The 24,677-nt window shown below is 43.1% G+C and overlaps 1 protein-coding gene across 1 annotated transcript; it reads left to right on the top strand.

Annotated features, from left to right (window-relative positions):
* Positions 1 to 2,542: 2,542 nt before the first annotated feature.
* Positions 2,543 to 24,252, top strand: LOC141463018 (protein mono-ADP-ribosyltransferase PARP14-like). The gene is made up of 17 exons (XM_074145234.1): positions 2,543 to 2,735; positions 4,212 to 4,351; positions 4,443 to 4,476; positions 6,714 to 6,974; positions 7,907 to 8,143; positions 9,143 to 11,418; positions 12,736 to 12,978; positions 13,252 to 13,473; positions 13,932 to 13,995; positions 14,971 to 15,120; positions 15,821 to 15,883; positions 17,187 to 17,354; positions 19,181 to 19,363; positions 19,477 to 20,085; positions 20,594 to 20,739; positions 22,059 to 22,233; positions 23,032 to 24,252. Exons 1-17 carry the CDS (start codon positions 2,543 to 2,545, stop codon positions 23,319 to 23,321), a joined length of 5,454 nt encoding a protein of 1,817 aa, XP_074001335.1. The 3' UTR covers positions 23,322 to 24,252.
* The last annotated feature ends 425 nt before the right edge of the window (positions 24,253 to 24,677 follow it).

Below are 24,677 nucleotides of genomic sequence, written 5' to 3' on the forward strand. Positions count from 1 at the left end.
TAGAATAACCCTCCCTGGTAAGGTAGTAAGAGGTTTTACAGAAGGTTATAGAAGTTGCATGGGTTACTTATATATTGCCTAAGAGAGACAGGAAAGGTGTTTCTGTTGCCATATACCAGCTCCAGCAACCTTCCTGTGACCTTAATGCAAAATTAATGGAGCAGAGAAAAGCACAATGGAGTTTGTCGGGGCAGGGCTGGTGGGGTGCTGAGGCTTAAAATGAATAGGTTATCTCAAAAGGGTGATCATTATCAAGCTCAAGTTCAGAGTTCCATATTGGAGGGGGGGAAGTAAACCATCATCATCATCATCTTTGTAGCATGTTGACAGAACAAAAACAGATGCCCTTCTCAGCCTTAGATATCTCCTTTACTCTTTATGAGGGAGGGAGTGTAGTGGTAGGACAAGAGAGAATGGTTTTAAACTGAAAGAGGGAAGACTTAGGTTAGATATTGGGAAGAAATCCTTTCCTGTGAGGGTGGTGAGACACTGGAACAGGTTGCCCAGAGAAGCTGTGGATGCCCCACCCCTGGAGGTGTTCAGGACTAGGCTGGATGGGGCTTTGAGCAACCTGGTCTGTCCCTGCCCATGGCAGGGGGCTTGGAACTAGGTGATCTTTAAGGTCCCTTCCAACCCAAACCGTTCTATGATATCTTAAGATCTAGTGAAACAGCAGAGTGATGCAGCACCTCCAAATTCTAAAAACCCTTGACTCCTCCAAATGTATCAAGTTTGACTTCTTATTCGGTTGGATGATTAAGAGAAAATCTTCCAATATTTGCTTTATATAGATATTTAGGTTGCTATTAGTTTAACGTTTTCCTGTGGGTTGGTGTGTCCATATGAGTGATAATGGTTGCAGGGTAAACAGTGCCGAGGGACATGTTTTCTAGGGAAGGTGGTATGAAATAATGTGAACCTCCAAGTATCTCAGTGGAGCCCTAAGCATCAGGCTGTTCATTCACTCGTGCTCGAAACGCTTCTTTGGGCTTTTTTGCTATTGATTACATCAGTTTTCTAACTGCTGAAAAATGTTGACTGTTGTATCCCTGGTGCTTGAAATCAAGATACGGGCGTGGGGGCTAAAAGTCTTGAGTTTTGCTTTTAAAACTAATAAATTTAATTGATTCCCATAACACATTAGGTCACCGGTTCACCAACATGACAGGAGGCAGAGGTTGACGGCTCAGGGTGCTTCACTGCAGCTGATGGGTCACTCTGACCTATCTCTCCAGGAGACACTAATGCATCTGCTCTCGGCTTCTCCATCACCACAAGAAGCTGTGGAGAACACTAAGGTGTTTTTTCACCACTACTTGCATTACAGGTGCCTAGGGCATCAAGCCTGGGTGTCCTGGTTTGAGACAGAACAAAACCACTTTTCAGTTAAGTCTTTTCTAACTGACTGCAGTCTCTGAAATTAACGGCATGTTTTTCAGAGAGCGCTTCTAGCAGTGATAACCTCTGATGTTTATGATGACTACCAAGGAACGGCATGCAGAGAGGCTCCTGCTTAGACTTATTGCTATAACAACCAAGGTCAGCCAACTTCGCAAAGTGCCAGGCTGGAGGAACACAGTGGGGTCGCATCTGCGGGGAGGAGCGGACAGGACAGGTGACCCAAAACTGACCAACGGGGTGATCCATCCCATCTGTATCGTGCTCCGTATAAAGCTGAGGGATCAAAGGGGTCAAGTCTTTTCTTCTTTAATGGCCGGTGTCCAAGGAGGACTCTGGCCATTCTGCCTTTGATCCCCATCCGTGTGTTCCTGAATCCAGATCTGGAATCCAGTTCCCATCCATTCCCAAGTCTGGTTCCAGCGCTGACCGCTGACGTGGACCATCATCCTGGGAGCTCGATACTGGTTTTGTATATGTTTCATTATTTCCTTATTATTACTATTATCTTTTCTTTTTATGTTAATATTTCATTATAGCTGGTTTAGGGTTGGTGGGGGTTTTTTCGTTGGTTTTGTTGTTGTTGTTGTTTTTTCAACCCATAACTCTCTCTCCCTTCTGCGAAAGAGAAGTCAACAGAAGTTAATAGAAGTCAGTAGCATTTGCGGTTCGGCTGGTGGCCAGCCCAGCCCAAACCCTGGCCGGTAGCACTGGGCTTTGTGCAGGTGGCGAGTAAAAGCCACTGCTGCTCCCAACCAGTTGATTGTCCCCTCGGGGCCGGGGGGAGGCGGAGGAGCGCCAGGGGACCTCGTTACCCCTCCCTCGCCCCAGCAGAGGGAGGGAGGGGACATTTTCCAAGCGCCTGAGGCAGGTTTGGGTGTTTTAGGAGGTCCCGGCGGGGAGAGGAGCTCAGGTGTGACGCCGGGACCGGCGGGCCCGGGGGGAAGCCGGCCGGGAGCGGGTGTGTGGCGACCAGGCGGCGGCAGGGGAGCGGCCCGTCCCGGCGCAGCGCCCGCCTCGCCCCCCAGGGGGCCCTGCCTGAGGAGAAAGGCGGCGGGCGGGGCGGGGCGGGGCGGAGCGGGGCGGGGCGGCCCCGCCGCCAAACGGAAGCGAAAGCCCGCGCTGAGAGGAGCCCGGGGCCACCATGGCGAGCCGGGGGCCGGGCGGTTTCCCGCTGCTGGTGCGCGGCGACTGGGGCGCCGCCGAGCCCTCGCCCGCCCTGAGGAAGAAGCTGCTCTGCTACTTCAAGAGCCAGCGGCGCTCGGGCGGCGGCGAGTGCGAGCTGAGGGACGCCGCCGCCCCCGGGGACCTCCTCGTCTGCTTCGCCCAGCCCGAGGGTGAGCGGCCGGGGCGGGGTGAGGGGACCGGCGGGGCCCGGGGGCTGCCCGCCTCCCCCCGGGCGGGGGGGCCGGGGAAGGGGTCGGTGCGTCGGCCGCCTGTGGGAGTGAGGGCGGCGGGGTCGGTAACTTCCCCAGCCGCAAGTTCCTGCGAGTTAAAAAAAAAAAAAAACCATATATACTGACTTAATTATCGTATGTGATGCGATATATACGGTCTAGCATGTAACGTATACATCTATAGCGTATAATATGTCATACACATCCTGTAATGTGCAATATAGAATGTATAATATGTATTTGCTTATATATATATATGCTTAAATTGGGCGCTTAGTGCTAGCCTCTAGATTGCGTTTTGAACAACTTCAGGCTATAAGTGAGTAAATACACCCTACCAGGTGTATATGCGTATGTATTAATTTTGATGAGCAGTAATATTCTATGGATTGCATTCGGGATAGACTCACAGAACGGCTTGGGTTGGGAGGAACCTTAAAGATCATGGAGTTCCAACCCCCCTGCCACGGGCAGGGACACCTCCCACTAGAGCAGGTTGCTCAAAGCCCCATCCAGCCTGGCCTTGAACACTTCCAGGGATGGGGCATCCACAGCTTCCCTGGGCAACCTGTTCCAGTGCCTCACCGCCCTCATAGTGAATAATTTCTTCCCAATATCTAATCTAAATCTCCCCTCTTTCAGTTTCAAACCGTTGCCCCTCATCCTATTGCTGCACTCCCTCCTAATGAGTCCCCTCCCCATCTTTCCTGTAGGCCCCCTTTAGTAATAAGGAATAATAAAGCTTATGTTAATATAGCTTAATATATATTGTCGTTACAGATATATATATATCTATTAAAAAGATGATGTATATAGTGTGCATGTATTTATATTGCAGCAAGGTGGAAAGCATTTAGCTGCAGTTGTGTTAAATGTACACATATATATGTATGTGCATAAAACCATATACATATATATATATACACACACTTTTTTTCTTTTTTTTTTTTTCTGCCTTGTCATGCTTCCCAGTTGCTGACTCAACCAGCTGGTAAGTTCAGGACACGCAGCCCCAAACCATTATTTTTTTGACGCTGGCTGGAAGAGGGTGTGCAAGGTGTGGGGCCGGTACTGGGACCCTCATGCTGCAGCCCTGGCACAGGTCTGCCTGCCGGCAACCAGCCATGAAGCGTTTGGTGCAGATGAGCTTTGCACCTCTGGTGGTGTTTTTGCAGAAGTAGTATCTTCTGCTGCTCTTCCATTTCTTTTCAGGAGGAAAGTCTTGTGCGTGCCGTGTTGGTGTTATGAGTTTAAAGCTTGTTTTGTGGGACAGTATATGCGTCCTAATGTAATGGTGGAAAGCGCTACATAATTTGAAGTTGTATTTCTGTTTGGATTGTCTAGTTGTATTTCTATTTGGATGTAAATCTATTTGGATTTGGGTTCTTTTTTTGTTTGTTTGTTTGTTTTATTTAGTGAAGCAACAAGTTCTTGAGAGACGGTCTCATCAGCTGTATTTGGGAGAAAGGGGAGTGTTGAAGTTTATTGTCACAGAGCCTGAAACAGCACTGGCTGCTGAAGGGGAGGCACTTGAAGAAAAATTAGTTCCCACAAAGGTGAATAAAAATTGTAATCCTAACCAGAGCTTTGAAATAGCGGTGAGAGCGTCAAATCAGTCACTGATATCTTGCTTTCATTTCATTTTAGGCTCTGGATTCCATGGGCAACCTTCCAACAAAAGGTAAAATATTATCCATCACTCTGTGTACTTCATACTTCTTACTTCTGATTCTTCATAAAATGAAGGTGTTGGTGATTTCTCCACACCCAGCTCCAGTTCTGTGGGGAGTTATGCTGACAGTTTCCGAGTTTGGCAGCCTGACTCAGGTGAGACAGGGAAGGAAATCTGGCCAGGGACACTGCAGACTCTATCACCAAGGATGGAGTTCACTGTGCCAGACTTAGACCACGCGCCTGGTTTTAGCTTCTAAAATAAGCCTTTTTAGGTTAAAAATCAGAGGAGCATCTCCAGAGAAGGATTTAGTTCCCTTTTTGTGCATAACTGCTCTAAGATAAGATCTACGTAGAAACACCTACACTGAAGGTCTTAAGCCCAGACCGGTGTCTTTGAGCTCCCTACAGCGAGGAGAGTCTGTAAAGGCAAACGATGCATCTCCCCAGCACCTTGGTGACCTCGGTTAGGTCCTCTGCTGAGCTTTATGATTCAGAAAGCAGTCTAGAAAACAGTACTGCATACCCAAATGTACCTGCATCTGTGAAAAGTAGTCAGCCCCGGGACAGACCGGTTAATCACGAAGTTCTTCAATAATTACCCCCCTATCTTTTCCTTTCTGTATGAAGTCTTGTTCAGTGCTGGTTTGGGTGGTTTTCCTCCTTTCAAAATTAGGTACTCAAAGCTGCCATCTACTGTTTTTTGGTTATACTAGAGAGGACCCTGAAAATCTCTAGATGCTGCTCTTGGTTGCTTCATTGGGTCAGCCTAGCTCTCGGTTTTGGCTTTTTTTGTGCTTTTTGTGCTTTCTTCATTGGACATAGCGGAGCAGATGATTCCTGTTAGCGATCTAGAAATCAATAACTAGCATCCATAGAGCTGTTGATTCTGTGGTTATTTCTTGTGTTTTCCTCTTGTCGGGCTCATGCTGGTAGGCCTCCAAAGGCAGCTGTCTTCTGAAAATGTTATGGGTTTGGTATCAGTTGTTGTACCTCAGGAGACCTTGTAAACCCTGTGAGCTGGCAGAGCTGCCCTGCCAGCCCTGTTTGTGATGCCACCTGCTCAAGCCTTCCCACCCCATGTCTGTCTCTCTCCTTGGGGCTGCCCCCCACGGCCAGCTTGTTGGATGCTATCCCAGGATTCAGGAATTTTTGTGTGTTCTTGACCAAAAGCAAGTAAGAGGCCTTACTTCCCCCACGTCCCTGGTCAGGTGTACAACTGCTCCACCAAGCTCCTCTCCCCTCAGTTGTATGTGTCCTCTACTACAGCCAGAGATGGTGGCCCCACTGAAGGCGGTGACTGCCAGGGTTTCACTGGATGCTCGTCTCCCAGCCATGGTGCGGGAATGTGCTGATTTACGAGACTGAGAGGGGCTTATGCTCCTGCTTGTGTTTGTTGGGGCAAGGAGTGAAGAGCTGCCTTTGATAGCGAGTAATGGCCATCTTGAGCACCCTGGGGTGCCCTTTGGCCTGTGCCTGTCCCCTGCCACCCTGCAGCGCTCTGTGACTGCCTTTTTCCATGATGTGTAGGACAGTTGTGTCACCACACACCTGGGTGACACTTTCGGTTTACTCAGGCATGTGGAGGAGCACATCGCTCTCATTTGGAGGTTCTTTCCCTCCTCTACCCTCATCTGTCTGTAAAGCTGGAGATGTATGTGCCTTCCTCTGGAAGCCACTGGACTTCTGGGGTACTTGGTGGGCAACCCCTGTTATATTTTCTATCTGTGAAATTCTGTTGCATCCGTGTGCCAGCTTTCTGTGCATGTGGGTCCTTCAGCGCTGTCATGCCATGGGGATGGTGCAGCACCATGGTCATCAGGAGGCTTTGCATCGAGTCTCGCAGAGCTACTGGTGGCCTATGGTGCCTGTGGATGTCCCAAGCTATGTTTGGGCTTTTTACACCCAAGAAACCGATACAGAGGCTGCAGGGTCTCTCACAACCCTCACAAACGCCTGAGCAGCTGTGGCCAATTATCTCAATGTTTTTTTTTTTCATTTTATTCACATCTCCTACACGGAGACATAACAGTGACCTTGGACTTGTTTACTCATGGCTATTTTTGTGCCACCAAAGAGACTGCCTGCAGACCCACAGAATGTTGCATCTGGTCTGTTTTGGATCCCTGCAGTATTTGGTTAGATGATCTCTCTTCTTGGTAAAGGAGAGAAAAGGTAAGCAAAATCTGTTTATTCCAGAAAATGTGTACTGATATGTCATGTGGCTTACTTCTTTTTCTGTTGCAGATGATGCAGAAGCCTCGCAGGAAGCAGAGAGTTTTGTTCCGAACAGTAAGCTCCAGGAGGAAGTTGGCTCTGCAAAGAATGTCGCAGAAAAGTCCGCGGAGACCTCACCTTCAGTGGTGTTTGAAAACATACAAGGATGCAACCTAAAATGCTTAAGCATGCTGTTGGAGAGCATCAGCGGCCTGGCAGTAGATGATGACTTCACCGTGGAAGTGATACCTGAAAGAAATGTTGCCGTAGCTACCTTTATAAAAAGTATTGGTAAGACAGGATGAACGCCGTCCTTCATTTCCATGTGTGTGTACGAGTAATAGCTTTCAGAGCTTGATTCTTCTCCCGTTAGAGATTCAGACGGTTTTTAAAAAGTACCTGGACTGTAGTCTCTCAAGAAAGATTTAAGTCTTAAATACAGCTCCATTCACTCCCAAGTGAATAATAACAGCACCAGAGGAAATGGTCTGAAGTTGCGGCAAGGGAGGATTAGATTAGATATCAGGAAGAATTACTTTACTGAGAGGGTGGTCAGGCACTGGAACAGCCTGCCCAGGGAGGCGGTGGAGTCGCCATCCCTGGAGGTATTTAAGGAACGTGTAGACATGGCACTTCAGGGCCTGCTCTAGTGCCTGAGATTGTTGGGTTGTGTCTGTCTGTGGTTTGTTTGTGTGTGGGGTTTTTTTGGGGTTTTTTTTCTGGTTGGACTCGATGATCTCAAAGGTCCCTTCCAATCATGAGGATTCTGTGAAACCTGTGAAAATGCCTGCGATCCAAATCTTACCCTAAAAAAAGAAAATTGTGGCATCTTCATTAATTGAAGTTGGATGAGTATGTTTCGTTCCTCTGTCTGATTTTGGGTTAGGTGGAGAACGATTAGAAGCGCACTGAGTACGGAGATGAATTCTGCAAATTATTGAAGTATATAAAGTCTCCATTTGAGAAGACGGTGAAACAGTGAGAAGTTCATCAAGAGATTAATAAGAGGGGAACAGAGATAGTGGTATAGTATAGTGGCAGTGAGTAGCAGAGAGTAACATGGCTGTGTGCATTTCCCCTTTTTTGTTGCAACACAGAGTTATTTGGCAGCAAGGAGAGTTCTGCTCCAAATACAGGGAGCAGTAAACTCGTCTCATTTTTCTGCCAGGGCTGATAGCGACTCAGGAAAACACGGTCAGTTCACACTGTTCTTCTGTTTACAGATACTGAAGAATTTGTCAAGAAGTGTTCACAAAACAAGAGAGTTAAAGAATTGAAAATAACTGCCAGGCTTCTTGAATTGACCCGGAGCATCAAGGCTGAAAACGTACCGGCCAGCGTTTCCACAGACTGCATCTCGGTTTACTTTCAGAGTCCGCAGAATGGAGGGGGGCCTGTGTCAGACGTCCAGCTCTTCCCCGAGAAGAACGCAGCCATCATTACTTTCTGTGAGCACAAAGGTAATGCTGTCCTTTGCCTGACCAAAGTGCTCCCAGGTGGTGCACCTGAAAGAAAATCACTGCAAGTTTGAGCATTAGGAGAAGCTTACTGTCTCTAAAGCCAGCGTACACTGTCCTGTTCCTGGGAAGTGCTCTGGATTTAGGAATACTGCTGCACGTCCAGGGTTTCAGAGTCTCTCTGGGGACTTTTTATGCAACTAAAGATTCATTTTAATACCTGCTTTCTGCATGGGTTGCTCCCATTCACCGCTTACAGAGGTTTTTATCTGCAATACAACATTAACTGTACTTACAGGTAGAGGAAGCAGGATCTGTCAATGACTTCAGCTATCGCAGTTAACTTTCAGAAACTAATTAAGGTCAGATATATTGGTTATCAGGTAGAATAGAGCTAAAGAACAATCTTGTTACTATTCTCTCTGTTTAATCACTGTCCCGTTTTTGTGCCAGCACAACCCATAGTAATTATATCTGTGTTAGGAGACTCCTGACTTAATAAATTCCTTTACTTTTAATTAAAGGTATCTGCCAGGTGATTGTTTTTCTTCTGACTCTCAGAATTTGCTTAAGAATATTTTGTACATTAAGTTAATATGTAATTTGAATCACTGTAGTGTAATTTTTAAGTCCCTGCCAATATTATAATTCCTTTCCTTTGTCCACTCCAACTGAAATGGCAAAAAAAAAGCAGCTTGAGGGTAAGGAGCATTTTATAGTAGAACGTCGATATGGCCCTGCTCTGTGGTGGAATTTCCATAGGAAATGAGAGCAAGGTGTAGCAGATAAATACAGGCACAAGCATATTTCCTGCAGTAGTTGGAGTCAAGTCCCCTTACCTTGTCCCCTCCACAGTGATTTGGAAATCAGGACATAAAAATAGCTCTTTCAAATGAAAAAAAATGTATATTAGTCAAGGTAATAGTTTTAACAACAGAGTCATTTGCTTGATTTAAAGTTAATGGTATATATGTGTTTATATGTGTGTGTCCTGTGTTTTAGATCTAAACACTGTCTTGGGAAAGCAGCATTTACTGGAACAGAAACCGATCTCTGTGCATCCCTATTACCACTCCCTGAGAACAGCTCTCTATGGAGAAGACAGACCAGCTTTCAAGATGCCAGACCCCATTGGGGTGCCACTCGATCCCTATGTCTGGCAGTTTTTACAAAAGCAGGCTAAACTGATGCAAGACATAAACCAGGAAATGGCAATTTGCCATTGTGAGCTAAAATGGCCCCAGATAGTCTGTGCAAACCCAGAAATTACATTGTGCCCATCATCATCTCTCTCCAAGCAGAAAAAGGCAATGATTAAGTTGATCAAGACATGGAAGCAGGATGCCTTGGCTGAGTTCTCGCGTATCATGGCACGTTATGTGGCCATAAAATGTAAAGTAAAATCAGTGCACTGGAAAGATACGAAAAACAGATTGGTGAAGGATGTTGCCTTGATCATAACTGATATTTCTGAGGAGATGGTGGTGATTGCGGGCAACAGAGCAGCTGTGGACAGTGCAGAGAAGGAAGTGAGGAAATGCATGGAAAAACCCATGAGTCAAAGTGAAAGGGAAAAACAGAGCATAGAAATTTCTGTGGCTGTGATCCCAGGGAAATATGCTGTTCTGAACAATGCTGGGCTGGAAAAGAATATTCACAACGAATATCCGTGCTTAAAGATCTTTTACGATGACACAAAAAAAACTGTTCAGTTGTGTGGATTACCTGTGGAAGTATATAAAGTCAAAGCTGACTTACTGGAAAAGATACTAAATATGCCATGCACATCAGTTCCCATTGATCCCTATGTTTTCAACTATCTACAGCATGTAGATAATAAACCAATGTCAGAGATATTATTCACCAGGAAGAAAATTAATGCTTTTTATGAGCTTGAGGATGATACTGTGTTGCTATTTGGACATGCTGCCAAAGATCTTTTAGAAGCAGAAAAGCAAATAAAGACAGGCTTACGGTATAAGTGCATCCATGTGGAGGATGGTGAGATCATTAAAAAGCAGCAGTGGAGTAGTCTTCTTGCCTTCGTGCGTAAGAAGTACAGTTCTCCCCAGGAAAATGTAGTCATTGATGAACCTGTTGGAAAAGAAAACAAAGTGATTATTTCTGGGTTTTCTAAGGCCGTAACAGAAGTTTATCAGAAGCTTAATGATTTTATAGATAGAAACACACACATGGAAAAGGTAATCCCGGCTAAGTCGCTGGTGGTAGTGCAGTTTGTAGAGAAGGAAAAATCCAGTGTTTATCTTGAATTGAGGAAGAAAGGTGTGACAGTACGTTTTGACACCAAGACACTGCGTATTTCCCTGAGCGGATCAAGAGCAGAAGTGCCAAAAGCAGTCGCCACGTTTGAAAAAATTCTCTCATCTCTTTATTTAAAAAGCGTGCCAATTAATACACCGGGGGCCAAAGAGTTCTTTGCTGAGAGGGAAGATTCATGTGTATTTGAGGCAAAGCAGAAATTTAGCTGTTTGATTAGGCTGGTAGAAGAACAAGAACAACAACGACAGATGGATGAAGAAGTTGTCAATAAAGAGAAAAGAAAGCTGTACTACAAGAAAGTGCTGCCAGATGGAGTTGTAGTAGCAGTGTATAAAGCTGACTTGTGCTCTTACCCTGTGGATGTTGTGGTAAACGCATCTAATGAAGACTTAAAACACATCGGTGGCCTTGCGGACGCGCTGTTGAAGGCGGCTGGTCCAGAGCTACAACAGGAGTGTGACGAGCTGGTGAGGAAGAACGGGCCTTTGCAGCCGGGGTGCGCGGTTATCATGGGCGCTGGGAAACTCCCCTGCAAGAACGTCGTTCATGCTGTTGGGCCCAGGTGGAGGAAGGAGGAAGCAGAAAAGTGCGTGTTCTTGTTAAGGAAGACAGTGAGGAAGAGCCTACAACTTGCCGAAATGTACAATCATCGTTCCATAGCTCTGCCTGCTATAAGTGGGGGGATTTTTGGCTTTCCGCTGGAACTGTGTACGTATTCGATTGTATCCTCCATCAAGGAGACCTTGGAAGAATTCATGGGGGACAGCAGCTTGAAGGAGGTTCACCTTGTGGATGATGCAGAAGAAATGGTTCAGGCTCTGAGTGAGACAGTAAAAACAGTGTTTACAGCTAAATCACCCTCAGTACCACCAGCACCACGCCTGGGAAACGGTAAGCTGAGAGAGAGCCAGGAGAAGAGAAAAGAGGATCTGCAGACAGTTATGACAAATGAAGGACTGCTCATCCGAGTGGAGAAGAAAAACATTCAGGAGGCCACGGTAGGTCTTTAATTTTCTGGTTCCTCTCTAACTTGATGTCGTCTTTAAATTCAAATAGAAAAGGAATGACAATAGGTTATATTGTTTTACAAGGCAATTGCCACATAAGTAAACAAGAGCTATGTGCTACCTAAACAAGGATGCAAGCGTGGAAAAATGCTGGATTTCAGGTTGGGATCTCTCACTCTGTAGGTGTTTCTAGTGGGCAACTTAATATATTCTAAAAGTATTTATATGATCTGTAACTATCCTGGTTGGATATTACAGGAAATCAGCACCTGTCTGGGCTGCTGTTTCGAGTCATGCTAACAGGGAGGATGCAGCTAATTTCTTACAGTTTTCTTCGGATGGGTTAAAGACAGTCTATGAAGAAGTTACTGGCCTCTAGAAAAGCAGCCCTGTAGAAGGGTGCATGCTTAGATCGTTTTGTCAAAGTCTAGACCTGATTCTACTTATTTTTGTCCCCTGTTTTGTTTTTTTCATTCTTTTTGCTAACAAAGAGTTTAACCGCTACTCATCTAGACCATCAAAACTCAATTTACAGCTCTGATGTAGTTTCTGTCCCGTATATTTTATTTGTTCGGTGATGCAAAGTGCATCTCATTCAACTGCCCTTGATTTTTCTGCCTTTGGTGTTTAAAAATCTCCCTATATTATTATTGTTGTCCTATTTTTTCAATATTAGTTGGTTCCATTGTTATTTTGTTGTCTGTAAAAGCCTATTTCAACGAAAGAGCAATAGTAGATGTAAAAAACCTCAGTATGACGCATATTTAAAATACTTTGTAATTAAAAGACCTCCAGTGGAACTGCAAAGCAAACAACAGGCTTTGGGGCTTTGCCTGTTTTACTTCATGAAAGCACAGCCATCTCCCTTCACCTCGTTTTGCGGTATGAGATGCTGCTTTTCTGGTAAGGTGTAGAGAGTCCCATGTCAGTGAAAAGGAGGAAAGGGGACATTTAAACTTTCTCCATTGAGTTTATTTCACCTGCCCAGACACTGGCGTCTGCTCAGAGTGAGGTGAGTCACAGCCTTGCCTCCACTGAGGGCTTGCCAGCTCTGGATGGATGGATGGATGGATGGATGGATCACCTGCTCTCACGTAGATACCTCTGGTGTCGGTACCCACAGTGGGTCTGATGCTGCCTACTATAGGTTTCCTACAAGTCCAGGAATACTCAGTATGCAGAAGCTGTGCTGAAAACCAGGTTATTTGTCTGTTGGCATCTTGTTTTTCCTGCTGTGCATTGCTTTGGTGGATGGGTATATGCCCTTGAAGTCTGGCTATAGATATTTTCGTTGCAATTTTGTTGCAGACGGATGTTGTCGTCAACAGTGTTGGCACAGATCTGAACTTTGGCACGGGCCCTCTTTGCAAAGCCTTGCTGGCAAAGGCTGGACCAGAGCTTGAAGCAGAGTTTGACAAAGAAATAGATAGAAATAGTGTGCTTCCTGATGAAGGGAGCGTGCTTTGCACCACTGGATGTGCTCTGGCCTGCAAGTATGTGCTTCACGCCATAGTTCCCCCGTGGGATGGATTAAAAGGACAGAACCTGAAGGTACGTTTTAATTATTTAAAAAAAAAAAAAAAAAATTCATTTTGAAAACAGATTTATTTGGGATCCTATCCTGAAGTTTCAGGATTTAAAATAGTTAGTTTAGATGACTAGACTCCATTTGCTTTTGTTTGAGTGACCTTAAAGATGCCGTGATGTGCTGAGGGCTTTTCCTCATACCAGCACAGTCTCTATGGAACTAATAATAATAAATGATGTCTGTTGTTGGTTTGTTTGTTTTTTTTTTTTTCTTGTGGATCTTTGCTGTGTTTACAGATCCTAGAAGGCATAATCCATTCCTGCTTGGAGAAAACTGAAGAACTTGGACTGAATTCAATCGCTTTCCCAGCTATTGGAACTGGAGGATTTGGGTTTCCTAAAACCCTCGTTTCTGAGTTAATGTTTGATATGGTATTCAAGTTCAGTAGTAATCACACTTGGAAGACTCTCCACGAAGTTCATTTTCTCTTGAGTCCAAAAGATCTGGATAACATTCAGGTAGTTCTTCGCAGGAACAAAGCTGCCTATGTTACATACTGTTCTAGTTATGCGTTAATAATATATTTTAGTTACATTGCTTTCTCAAGGGAATAGTTTAGCACTTTCTTACTGCTGTGGGCTGGCGACAGTGGGATGTCTCTCCATTGTGTCATTCAGTGTCTCTGGAATATAAACTGTCAGCAAACACAAGCTGCAGATGAAATTGGCCTCACTGCTGGCACTGTGAATACCTGTAGATCCTCACTCATCTTTTGACAGAGGAGTTCTGGCAACGCAAAGACAGTCTCTGTTATCACACTGTCCACCCTGAGGCTTCCGCTGTTGTTAATGATAACTAAACGCGCCTGTTAAAATGTGTCATATGGCTCAGCAAGAGCTATGTGACTGTTAATTGTAGAAATATTTGGTACGTAAACTCCTAAAAGCTATTTTTGGTACCTTTTTTCTCTTCTTAGGCTTTTACCACTGAACTAGAGCGTAGGGTAGCTGAAAGTTGCAATGCTGCAGCACCGCGGTCAAGTAAGTTGTGTAGGGGCAGGAGGTGGGACACGAGGGAGAATGTAAATGCTGTAAAGTGGTTTTATACGTCTCAGGAAACAGATGAAATGTCATCAAGACACAGAGTGGGTTTTTTTTTCTCCTAATGGACTGGCATTCTTAAACTCCATTTGTAAAAATCTTAAAGAGGAATTTCATTTGTTGAGGGCGTGCTCATCTCCTTGTGAGGCTAGTCTTACCGCATGGAAGAGGATATCCTGGTAGGAGAACCATCAGTTTGTCCTACTTAAAGGGTCCAAGAACTTGGTATCACTTTGCCAAACAAGCCATAAATAACATGTATTTCTCTACTTTTAATCTCCTATATAGAGATATACAGAATGGATAATTTCCCTTCCATTTATTAATTGACTGTAGTGTGACACAGTAGCAAAAACATGAGCGAACTGCATCAACGGCAGAGGCTTATTCGTAGGAGCACGTAGCTCTTTCTTCTCAGTTGCTGTGAGTATCAGTGAGATGGAAGTTAAGAGGGTGCAGATGAAATATGAACTAGATAAGTTTAGACTAGAAGTAAGGAACAGTTTTATATCTGTGAGGGTAAAAATGAATTACAAAATCCAAAAGTAGTGCAATGGGATCTGTATTACCAGCAGTGCTTAAGCTGGATACTCCATTTCCTGTAAGAGTTGATTCAGGAAGCTCTGAAACAGAGCTAGTCAGATCAGATAACCCCAAGAGTCCTTTCTGAATTTGTACTGCGTGAATTTACAGGAATAGAAATGGTTTCGCTTTCACAGTATTTAAATGGGAAGAATACTGCACCTTCCTTCTTCCAGAAATGGAGTAAAGAGAAAAGCAGAGGCTCTCTAAGTCCATCAGACTGATCCAGAGCATATTCCTTAAGAGGATAAATTGAAGTTTCCATCAGTGGAACAGAATAATACCCCAAGCTAGAGGAAAAGTGTTTTAAGGTGTTTTAATTTTCCCTTGCAGGTTTCATTAGGCCTGTTTCAAATGAAGTATTGGGAGTTCATGAAATGCAAATTGGTTCCGTTACACTCCAAGTAATTAGTGGAGATATTACCAAGGAGGATACAGAGGTTATTGTAAACATAACAAATTCAACATTTGATGCCACAACAGGTACTTTATTCAATATGTAGGTCTTTAGTTGATAAGTTTGGGTTAGTTTTTAGAAGGAGATAGGGGAAAGATTTGTCCCTATGTGAAACTTTTATGAAGTATTTTTCAGAGGAGAGAGAGTTGTAATTAGTCAGGAAATAGATCTTAAACAGTTTTTTTTTAATGTGTCCTGAATATTCCATTTAGTTTCCAAGCAACTCAAACAGAAGGCACCTGACCAGATTTTTCTTGTTTAAAAACAGAAATGCTTAAAGAAAAGGGAATATTTAGCTTGAATGTAATTCTGAAAAACTGCTCTTGTCCTGATATGTTTCACTGTAAGCCAAAGCCCTGGGTAAGTAAATTGACCTGTAAGAAGCAGAGGATTCTTTGGTGACGACGTGAGTTGCAAGCATGAAAAACATCAAATGATACAATGCAAAGCAGTCGGAGAGTTTGGTGAGGGACATACTACTGGCTAGTGAAACGACGAAATAGGAGTTATTCTTAATGATTTCTAATCAATAACAAAGGCGGTGTTCTCTTTGCAGCCAGTGCAGTGTGTCATGGAGGGTACTTGGGGGAGCTGACAAGGTTTTGCACTTTGTGGGATCTTATCCCAAATTTGGGGTATTTGTGGAGTACAGAAGTTGAGTAGAGTTTTAAGTTGAAATAGCTACATTGATTTAATGAATGTATATTATTTTTTGTATAATTTAAGGGGTCTTCAAAGCAATTATGGATGCTGCTGGTTCCCAGGTAGAAGAAGAATGTGCTCAATATGGTACGTTAAAACATACATTTTGTTGATTAAGTTTGGAGTTTTTTAGTTGTTCTCTCTGAAAACTTGAAGTTATTTTATAATACCCTACTCTGATGGTATAACTATTTTATCTTTAAGGAATTTTGAAAAGTCCTGTTATTGTTTGGATACCTACTTTGAGAATTTTTACAGCTGAACAGAAAATGGTTACAGTTTTCTGATGCTAATAAGTGCTGGGAGATTAATGTAATCTAAGTTCCTTAGCCTTGAAATTATTCTTGACTTAAGAACAGAAACAGTCCTATAGACTTGAGCATAGTTTTTAAGCTCCTGTATTGTCAGCTACAAGGGAGGTGAAGTTTTGAAACTGAACAAAGTGGCAGAAGACTGTCTTTGGGTGTAAGCATGTGCAGGGCTGGCTTTTAAAAGCTAGTAGCAAATCTGGGCTTCTATTCACAAATACGTAATTATTTTTTATTGAAATAATGTAACTCTGCTTATCGCCCTGATCACGAGTTCTTCTGTAGTCTGCGTTCTGCCACACCAATAGAGCAGTAAAATCCCACCTCGCTGTGGTTGGCCTCTACGAGCGCAGAAAGGAACACGTTCTGGTTTCATAAACAAGATGTTCCTGCTCTGAGTCCAGAAGTTAACTTTCAGGATGGGGTTTCCTGGATATTTTTCCCAGCCTTTGGCTCTGCAGGCTCTCCCTGTTATCAGCCTGATCCCAGCGCATGCAGAGCATCTTACAGTCAGTCGTTACCTTTGTGACCAGCAAACTGGTGTGTAACTCTGTTCATCAATCCATTCATCCTCACAATGTGACTCCATTTTGAGGTGTTTGTGATCAAACGTGAGTGCTCTGAAAAAACACAAATGTCTCTTTAAAGATTCCGTACCACAGTTCTTCGATCAGTTGGTCTTTATCTTAATGGTATTACCTTAATCATTCAGCTCTTCTGTGGAGTAATAGTTAGAGCTTTCAAGGAATAAGTGGCATAAGAAAGGATTTATCATATAAAGGAATTGTGCACATTCTATTTGCGTGCTTTTAAATAAAAGTGCGCTATATTGAAATTCAATGTAAATTCTCAAGTTGTACTTAATAGGAAACTACTTTACAGCAGAGATATTGGGAAATTAGAAAACACACAATTACTTGAATTTCTTTCTCAAAGCAATTCTGCAAAACCAGGATAATATAGCTCACAGTGGATTTCTCTTCACTTTTTCCACTTCTAGCATCAATATAACCAGCTGTCTTATCAGAAGAGGTAGCCACTTTGAAAATGTTATGTCTTCTTTTTTATCTTCTCTCTTCTAGCTGGGTTGTCTGAAAATGGCATGGTTATTACACAAGGTGGAAAACTGTTGTGCAAGAAAATCATGCACTTGATAAGCGGTAACGATGTGAAGAGTCAGGTCTCCGTTGTGCTTGAAAAGTGTGAGCGAAGGAAGTACAAATCTGTCTCCTTCCCAGCAATTGGAACAGGTTTGTGTTTTCTTGGGAAAGCGATGAGGGCTGTGACAGAGGTAGTTCAGAAAGTGGGACAAAGTTAATACCTCTAATATGCATAACTGTAAACTTGTGCAAGAAACTCTGTAAACCGTGATTTGTGAAGGTTCACTGTAGTCAGTTCAAACACCACCTGCACGCCTCAAAAATGCTGCTTTTTCCAAAGTAAAAATATTACAGTCAATATTAATTGAGCAAGAGCACCTGAAGAAAATGTATGGCTCCATAAAAGAGATTCTGCCCCAAAACAGACTGTGTGTCTCAGCTGGCCACCCTGCAATCTTTCTTTGACGTGCGGAAAGCAGACTCCACAACCTGTGGGGTTGTAAAGTAGGTATGTTTATTCAGCGCCGGGCAGCACGGGGGGGTCGCCCCACCAAAATTGTGTGCACCTACCGCGGCAGTTAGCTTAGGATTTCTACAATCAGATCTTACATATTCAAGGGGTGCCTATACATATCCATAACCTTTCCCCGAAAAGGTGGTCTTTATTACAATGAGTTATGAGAAATCATTTCCATAGTCTCCGCCTCTAACTCCTCCCAGCTGCACATGCGCAGTGTCTCCTGGTGGTCGTGGGCCAGGGTCTCGGATGAAGGCCATGTCTTCCTTGCTGTGTACCTCTCGCTTTTAATGTTAATGTATTGCTCCAGGCCTCAGGGTTGGGAAACCAGATGATCACTCTGTCAGGACAACTGAATACCAGTTGTTCCCTTATCTCCCATCGAGGCCGATGTGACCACTTTATGGTTTCAACACATCCTTTCTTTGCCTAAACACCTTGGCAATGGCTTTAGGCTATAGATACACAGCTTAAGCCAAGCAATGGCCCTGCTATTAACCCTTGAGTGTTATTTCCCCTTATCATCTTCAGACTTCCTGTAGACCTTGCTTTGGGATTTCAGCCACACAGAAAGGCTGTGGTTGGGCTTTGTAGGCAAAGAAAGATGGAGTTGTCCAGAGACAAAAACCTTGTCTGGCCATCTATGGAAATTGTGGGCTGAGTACAGAATACCTGCAGTTTACACCTTTTGAAGGTCTTGTTTCAGCCTACCTGCTCCAGCAGAGGGCTCGAGGCAGGCCAGCTTATTTGGCTTCAGCTTCTGGTTAGCTTGGGGAGCGGGGCTTGAAGAAAGCAAGGTGTCCTTCTCAGGCCAAGGCTCCCCTTGACTGGAAAACAAAATTATGAGCTGGTCCTTGCTCAGCATGCCAGGTTAGGGTCGGAGCTGGTGTTTGGAGTCCACAGTGATAGTTATGGCAGGTCCCCTGGACTGCCAATATCCTCTGCATGCTGGTGTCACCATGGCTGTCCAAGGGATGCTGTGGCTGAAATTGGCAGGCGTCCCATCAGCATTTTAGGATAAGCTTTAGGTTGCACTTCAGGCTTGTAGGGGAATAAAAGCAATCGTTTTGAGCTTGGTGTTCCTGTTCGTATGTTGAAATACACTGCAAGCTTGTGCCGAAATCCTCCGCTGATTTTGATTTTGTTTTACTTTGGTACCCAGCTTAAAGATGGGGATAGAGTAGCGATGATAAGGCTGAAGTGCTTCTTGAAGTCTCAAAGTAAACAGGGATGAATCCCAGAAGGGCTTCCTGGGTGTGTGTAGGATGTCAGCTCCTGGAGCTCACAGGCTTAGGTGTAGAGCTGAGGTTAAGCCTGGGGCTTTGGCCAGAAAGCATAGTAGGGGTGGAGAGAGGGACACCAGTCTGTGAGCTGGGGACACAGTCTGTTTCTCTCTGTTTTCAGACACTGCCTTGATTTAAGTACCGCTCACTGATACGTGCCTTTTATTTTTGTTTAGGTCAAGCAGGACAGTGTCCAGCAAAGGTAGCTGATGACATGTTGGATGCTATAGTGGAATTTGCAACCAAAACATCAGTACAGCATTTGAAAAAAATTAAAATCATCATCTTCCAGGCAAATATGCTCAGAGACTTTTATGAAAGCATGAAGAAAAGAGAAAGTTCAGATTCCTCCATAACAGGTTCGTGGGTATCTACGTTTATATATAAGTAGGTGGGTCTTCCTTGTGCCATGGGCACATATAACTAAAGATCTTTTATTTAAAACTAGTAATTAACACGTGTTTCTTCACAGTATTTTCAGGGGGCAGAACCCAACTCACTGAGAAGAAAAAGCCTGTGGTTTTGGAGAAGAAAGTTGATTTAGCCACATTTCAGATTTGTGGAGAAAGCAAAAAAAATGTGGATGCAACTGAATCATGGATAAAGAATTTAATTTTAAAGGAACAGTTTGAAAATATTATTTCAGATGAGCTAATTGAAAATTTTGATGAGAGGCAAATTGACGCTTTGGCAGATCTCCAGAGAAGAAAGCATGTTACCATTCAGCTTGAAAATAAACATTCCCCCCATCACATCAAAATTTCTGGTATTAGCAGGGATGTCTGCTTTGTTTCTGTGGAAGTTCAAAAAATGATCCAAAAAATAAAGGATACTGAAGAAGAACAATCCAAGGCAGAACTTGTTTATAACCTGGTAGAATGGAGGTATCCAGGAAGCAATGGTAGCTTTGTTGCTTTTGATAAACTGACAAATATGCAGCTGGAGGATGCCAAAATAGCTAAAAAACCACATCTTACTGTCAGAATTAGCAAGAACAACTACAATGTGGATCTGAATAATCTACAGGCTATTGATGACCAAGGAAGAACTCTAAACATTCAACGTGTGCCAAAGAATGAAGGTAAGTTACAGCTTTGTTAATAAAAAAACCTTTAGTAGTGAATATAGAATGATGATTGTGATAAATGCAAACTTGGATATTCCAAAGAAGTAAGAATAGCTTTTTATTTCCCCTCCAGCAGTTTTAGCTTCATAATTAGTGGCAGGTATGACTGAAATCAGAACATCTGTTTTAAATACAAATATTATCCATATGTTTGTGGCTAGTGAGCACAGATTTCATGCTGAAGTCTGACAAAGGAAGTGGTGTATGAAGAATGCGTGAAATTCTTCTGTGGTTTTCAGACTTGTTTTAGTTAGATACTGGTATGGGGATAATTCAACTAGAGAAATTACAAAGTCTTAACAGTGCATTACAGAGTAGTGATCTATTGAAGAGACAGAGTATTCTTGGAATAAAGTATTGTATAAGGTACTATCCTCTCAGCCCTCTGTGCAGTTGTTCTGTAAGATGTTCCTACAAAACTGAGCTAGATATCTGTGGTAGTAATGCAATCTCTCTTTTGCAGATAAGCAGTCAATAGAGCTCCCTGCGCAGTGGGAAGACATGCGAGAGGAACGAGTCAAACTGGTGAATCTCAAGCCATCGAGTCGGGAATACGTGGAAGTCCAGAACAGATTTAAGAAAACCTGTCCCAACTTTGTCATAGAGAAGGTGATATCCTATGGGGGAAACAAAGTGAATTCTTGGGCTGAAAACATTAATATACTTTCTAAATACCTGTTTGTAAGTTGCTTGCAACCTGTTACACCTTTCATATGTCAGTCTCCCCAGCACTCTACAGGATGGATTTAAATCAAATCAAATTTCCTAAGAGTTGCTCTACCATTTCTGCCTTCTAATAATACAAAAACAGTGACCATTGTTTTTTGGGCTGACTCTATGTTCAACTAATGTGGTACTCGCTAGTTAATGTGGTATTTCCAATTAGGAAATTCTATATTGAAATGGAAGCATAAGCAAATGCATTCAGAATTCAAAGGAAAATATAAAGTCCTTGCAGACTGGCCATAAAGCAGTCCCAGAGCCTTTCAGGCTAGAGTGTTGGTTTTAACCAAAGTGTCAAGATTTGATTCTGCTTATTGAAAAGTCTGCAACACAGTACCCAGAGATTTAATTGCCAGGGAGAAGATGGAATTATTCAGAATCAGGATGAGTGATAAATAGGAGAAGATGCAATGAAATGAAGAGTGAGAATATATGCTTGACAAATTTTCTTCTATCTTCCATCCTGACCTTCAATGAGCATGGTCACTAAGACACAAATAGAACAAAATATTAGTGTAGAATGGAAAAAATCAGGTAATGACATGAGGTCTTTTGCCATTGAAAATGGAAAGCTGTTACAGCAATGCCTTTAAGATTGTACTTAGACACAGATACATTGTTTTCCCCTAAGCTATATTCACGTTGTTGGCATAGGGAGCCAGCAACATCTATCCTCCCACCAGCTTATTTTTGTATAGGAGTTTCTTAGGGGTTGCTAAGCTACACAGTAAAGGAAGTAATTTTGACTTCCAAGCTGAGATCTGGAAGAGAAACTTAAATTCAACATAGTGCTATCGCTACAGGCTACTTTTTAGTGAGAAAATCATCAGTAAAGATGATTAAGATGTACAGAAAGCATCTGCTATCATTGCCTCTAGCAGTGGTACAACAGCCCGTTCCTAAAAATGGCAACGCAGAGCTACCACGATTGCCTGTGTACCTGGAATACCAGGCAAGACAAATGTATGCCCGAAATTATCCATCGTGAAAACCTCCTATAAGCTACTTGGGTTTCTGATTTTTGACGAGGCTCAATGACGAACCTTTTGACGAGGTATTCGGTTCCCCAACCCAAACCACACACTAACAGGGCATAGTGAAAGTCACTGTCATTCTTCCAGTTTGGTTTGGTTTTAATGCTTTCCTGCTGTGATAAATATTGGTCTCTACTAGGATAAATATAGTTCTATTTTGTAACTTTGCAGATTGAAAGAATACAAAATCCCTTCCTCTGGCAGACATACCAAATTAAAAAAAAATCTCTCTGTAAAAAGAACAAGTATCAAAGTAACGAGAAGTTGCTGTTTCATGGGACAGCTGCATCCTCGTTGAGCACCATCAACTACAATGGATTTAATCGTGGGTTTGCTGGAAAAAACGGTGAGTCATTACCCAAAGCAGTTAATTTCCTAGACACGTATGGAGTACTAGGGAATGTTGATGTTAGAGTGCTGTTAGCACGATATGAAGACTGGATAAAGTTGGAGAATAAAATGATAAACAACTCCAGAGTGTAATCTATATGGATAGAGGGATTAACCTGTTCAATTAATCCCATGTTGATGAATGCCACCATCTAGAGGGTATTAGGAAAATCTTGCCTACTCTGAAATCAAGCCTGGGCAGCTTTTGAGAGATATTTTGTATGATCTGCCTACAGAAAGGAGCAAGGGCTGCTGTTGAGCATCCTCAGCTGAGATACCAACCGCTAGCTGCTGGTATCTCTTCTCTTCTTATACAAAGGCTTGTAGCAAAGTAGAGGTAGAAGAAATAATTCTCCTGTTGCCCCCAAAGATAAGGACAGCACAATCAATCAGAAGTGGTGTAACTAGAAAACTGTAGTTATAATTACATAGTAGTTTTAAGTTGAAAAGGCTCTGAAGGTTTGCAATTTGATGGATTGCAGGCTGAACACCAAGGCTAAACACAGAGATGAACCCTTTTCCCCATAGGAAAGGGCAGACGAAACCTGGGTGTTGATAATTAGCTGACATCTGAGTGGATTCATATTTGATTCTGATAAAAAGGATTATTACTGGAATTTGCTGATTAAGCTCTAACCAAATTTATAACTTCTGCAGAGTAAAAAAAAAAAAAAATAAAATAAGGGGGAGCTTCAGAGATTCTTGTGGGAATAAGAACACTAACTCTATTTGAAAATGTTGTTTTTCCAAACAGCTGCAGCCATTGGAAATGGAACGTACTTTGCTGTTGATGCGAGTTACTCTGCTCAGAGTACTTATTCCAGACCGGATATGAATGGCAGAAGATACATGTACTTGGCTCGTGTCCTCACTGGGCAGTACTGCACTGGCAGCAAAGGCCTCATCACTCCACCTCCAAAAGACCCAGCAGATCCTACTGACCTGTACGACAGTGTGGTCGATGATGTGGATTCTCCAAAAATGTTTGTCATATTTAATGACATTCAGGCATATCCTGAATACCTTATTACTTTCAGAAAATAGAATATTCTTAGAAGTCTGGAAAACTTAAGTGCCTTTTACATGTGGGAATTAGCAGGGCAATTCTTGATTCTTGTTTACATCTAGGTTTCTTAAGCTAAGTGGTTATTTATCTATCCGTGTGTTTAAGTATGTCTTCAAATTATCAACCCAATGAGGCCGGGATAAGCAAGTATTTTAGAAGATGCTATTTCAATACTCGCATTTCAAATTCAGTGATGTGGAGGTGTAGCCAAAAACTGTGAGAGCAGCCCTGACCTCTCCCTGTGCGAGGCAGAGGAGACCTGGGGCCTGAAGTCAGAGGTGTAGGGTGGGCTAATGCATCCGTGTGTGTTCCTGGTGCTTTATGGTGGTAACTGGAAACAAGTGCCTGCCTCCCTGTGAGGATTTATTTAGAACATTCCATATTGGGGGAATAGCCCCTCTCCCTATTTTCAGTCATTCTCAGGCATCCGCTCGCCCTTGTTGGTGCTGAGAGTCCTGGAGGAAAAAAAAATCCAATATTAAACTGACATTTTGCATTCATTGTTTCACCTCTCCTTATGCTGTTGTGGCATACTTTTTTATTTTCTAGGTGTAAATCTCTATATTCATACCTGTTTCTTAGGGGCATTTTCTATGGTCCCCTGTGTTGTGTACGTCTATCTTGCACATACAAAGTCATCGCTTCTGGAATTTTCAAGGCAGTAAAGGGGGACTCTTAATTTCTTCTGGTCAGTGTCAAAACAGTAACCCTTCTGTAGAATTACCAGCTTGCAGAGAGGGACATACTCAGTTACCCCTTTTAAAATATTTGAAAATTTTTGAGAGTTCTGTGAAACAAATAAATAATGGTATTTGTACATCTTTGCAAGCTGTACACTTAAATTTCAGTGATGAATCTTACAACTGCCAATGAAAAGCCATATACACGTGTTTTAAATAAAGGTAGTTTCAAACAGCTGTGGTGTATCACAGAGTTGTTTGTTTGGTTTTTTTTTACACAAAGGGACACACTTCAACCTGAAGTGGCACATTTGAATGTCTATATGTTACAGTGATGCTATAAATAGTGAGAAGCTGAAAAGAGGTAGAACTGTTTTCTTGTGTTGTCTGTGTGAGAGCTGTGTGCGTACGGACTGCGCGTGGAATTGTTCTGCCGTCCTCCAAAGGAGACCTGTGCTGCGAATCGCTGCCGGCGTGTCTTAAACCCTGCTGGGATGTTCCCGTTGCCTGCACAGGGGAACAGTGCTTTAGGTCGAGGGAGGGAGGTCATTCTCCCCCTCTAGTCTGCACTGGTGAGGCCGCAACTGGAATACTGTGTCCAGTTCTGGGCTCCCCAGTTCAAGAGAGACAGGGAACTACTGGAGAGAGTCCAAC

The sequence above is a fragment of the Numenius arquata genome, chromosome 3 (assembly GCF_964106895.1).
Source record: "Numenius arquata chromosome 3, bNumArq3.hap1.1, whole genome shotgun sequence".
Taxonomy (NCBI): Eukaryota; Metazoa; Chordata; class Aves; order Charadriiformes; family Scolopacidae; genus Numenius; species Numenius arquata.

Coding starts and splice junctions, on each gene's coding strand:
- LOC141463018 (XM_074145234.1), top strand. CDS start 2,543: ATGGCGAGCCGGGGGCCGGGCGGTTTCCCGCTGCTGGTGCGCGGCGAC. Junction 4,352..4,442: donor AAAAATTAGTTCCCACAAAG/GTGAATAAAAAT, acceptor ATTTCATTTTAG/GCTCTGGATTCCATGGGCAA. Junction 13,996..14,970: donor TGCTGCAGCACCGCGGTCAA/GTAAGTTGTGTA, acceptor TTTCCCTTGCAG/GTTTCATTAGGCCTGTTTCA.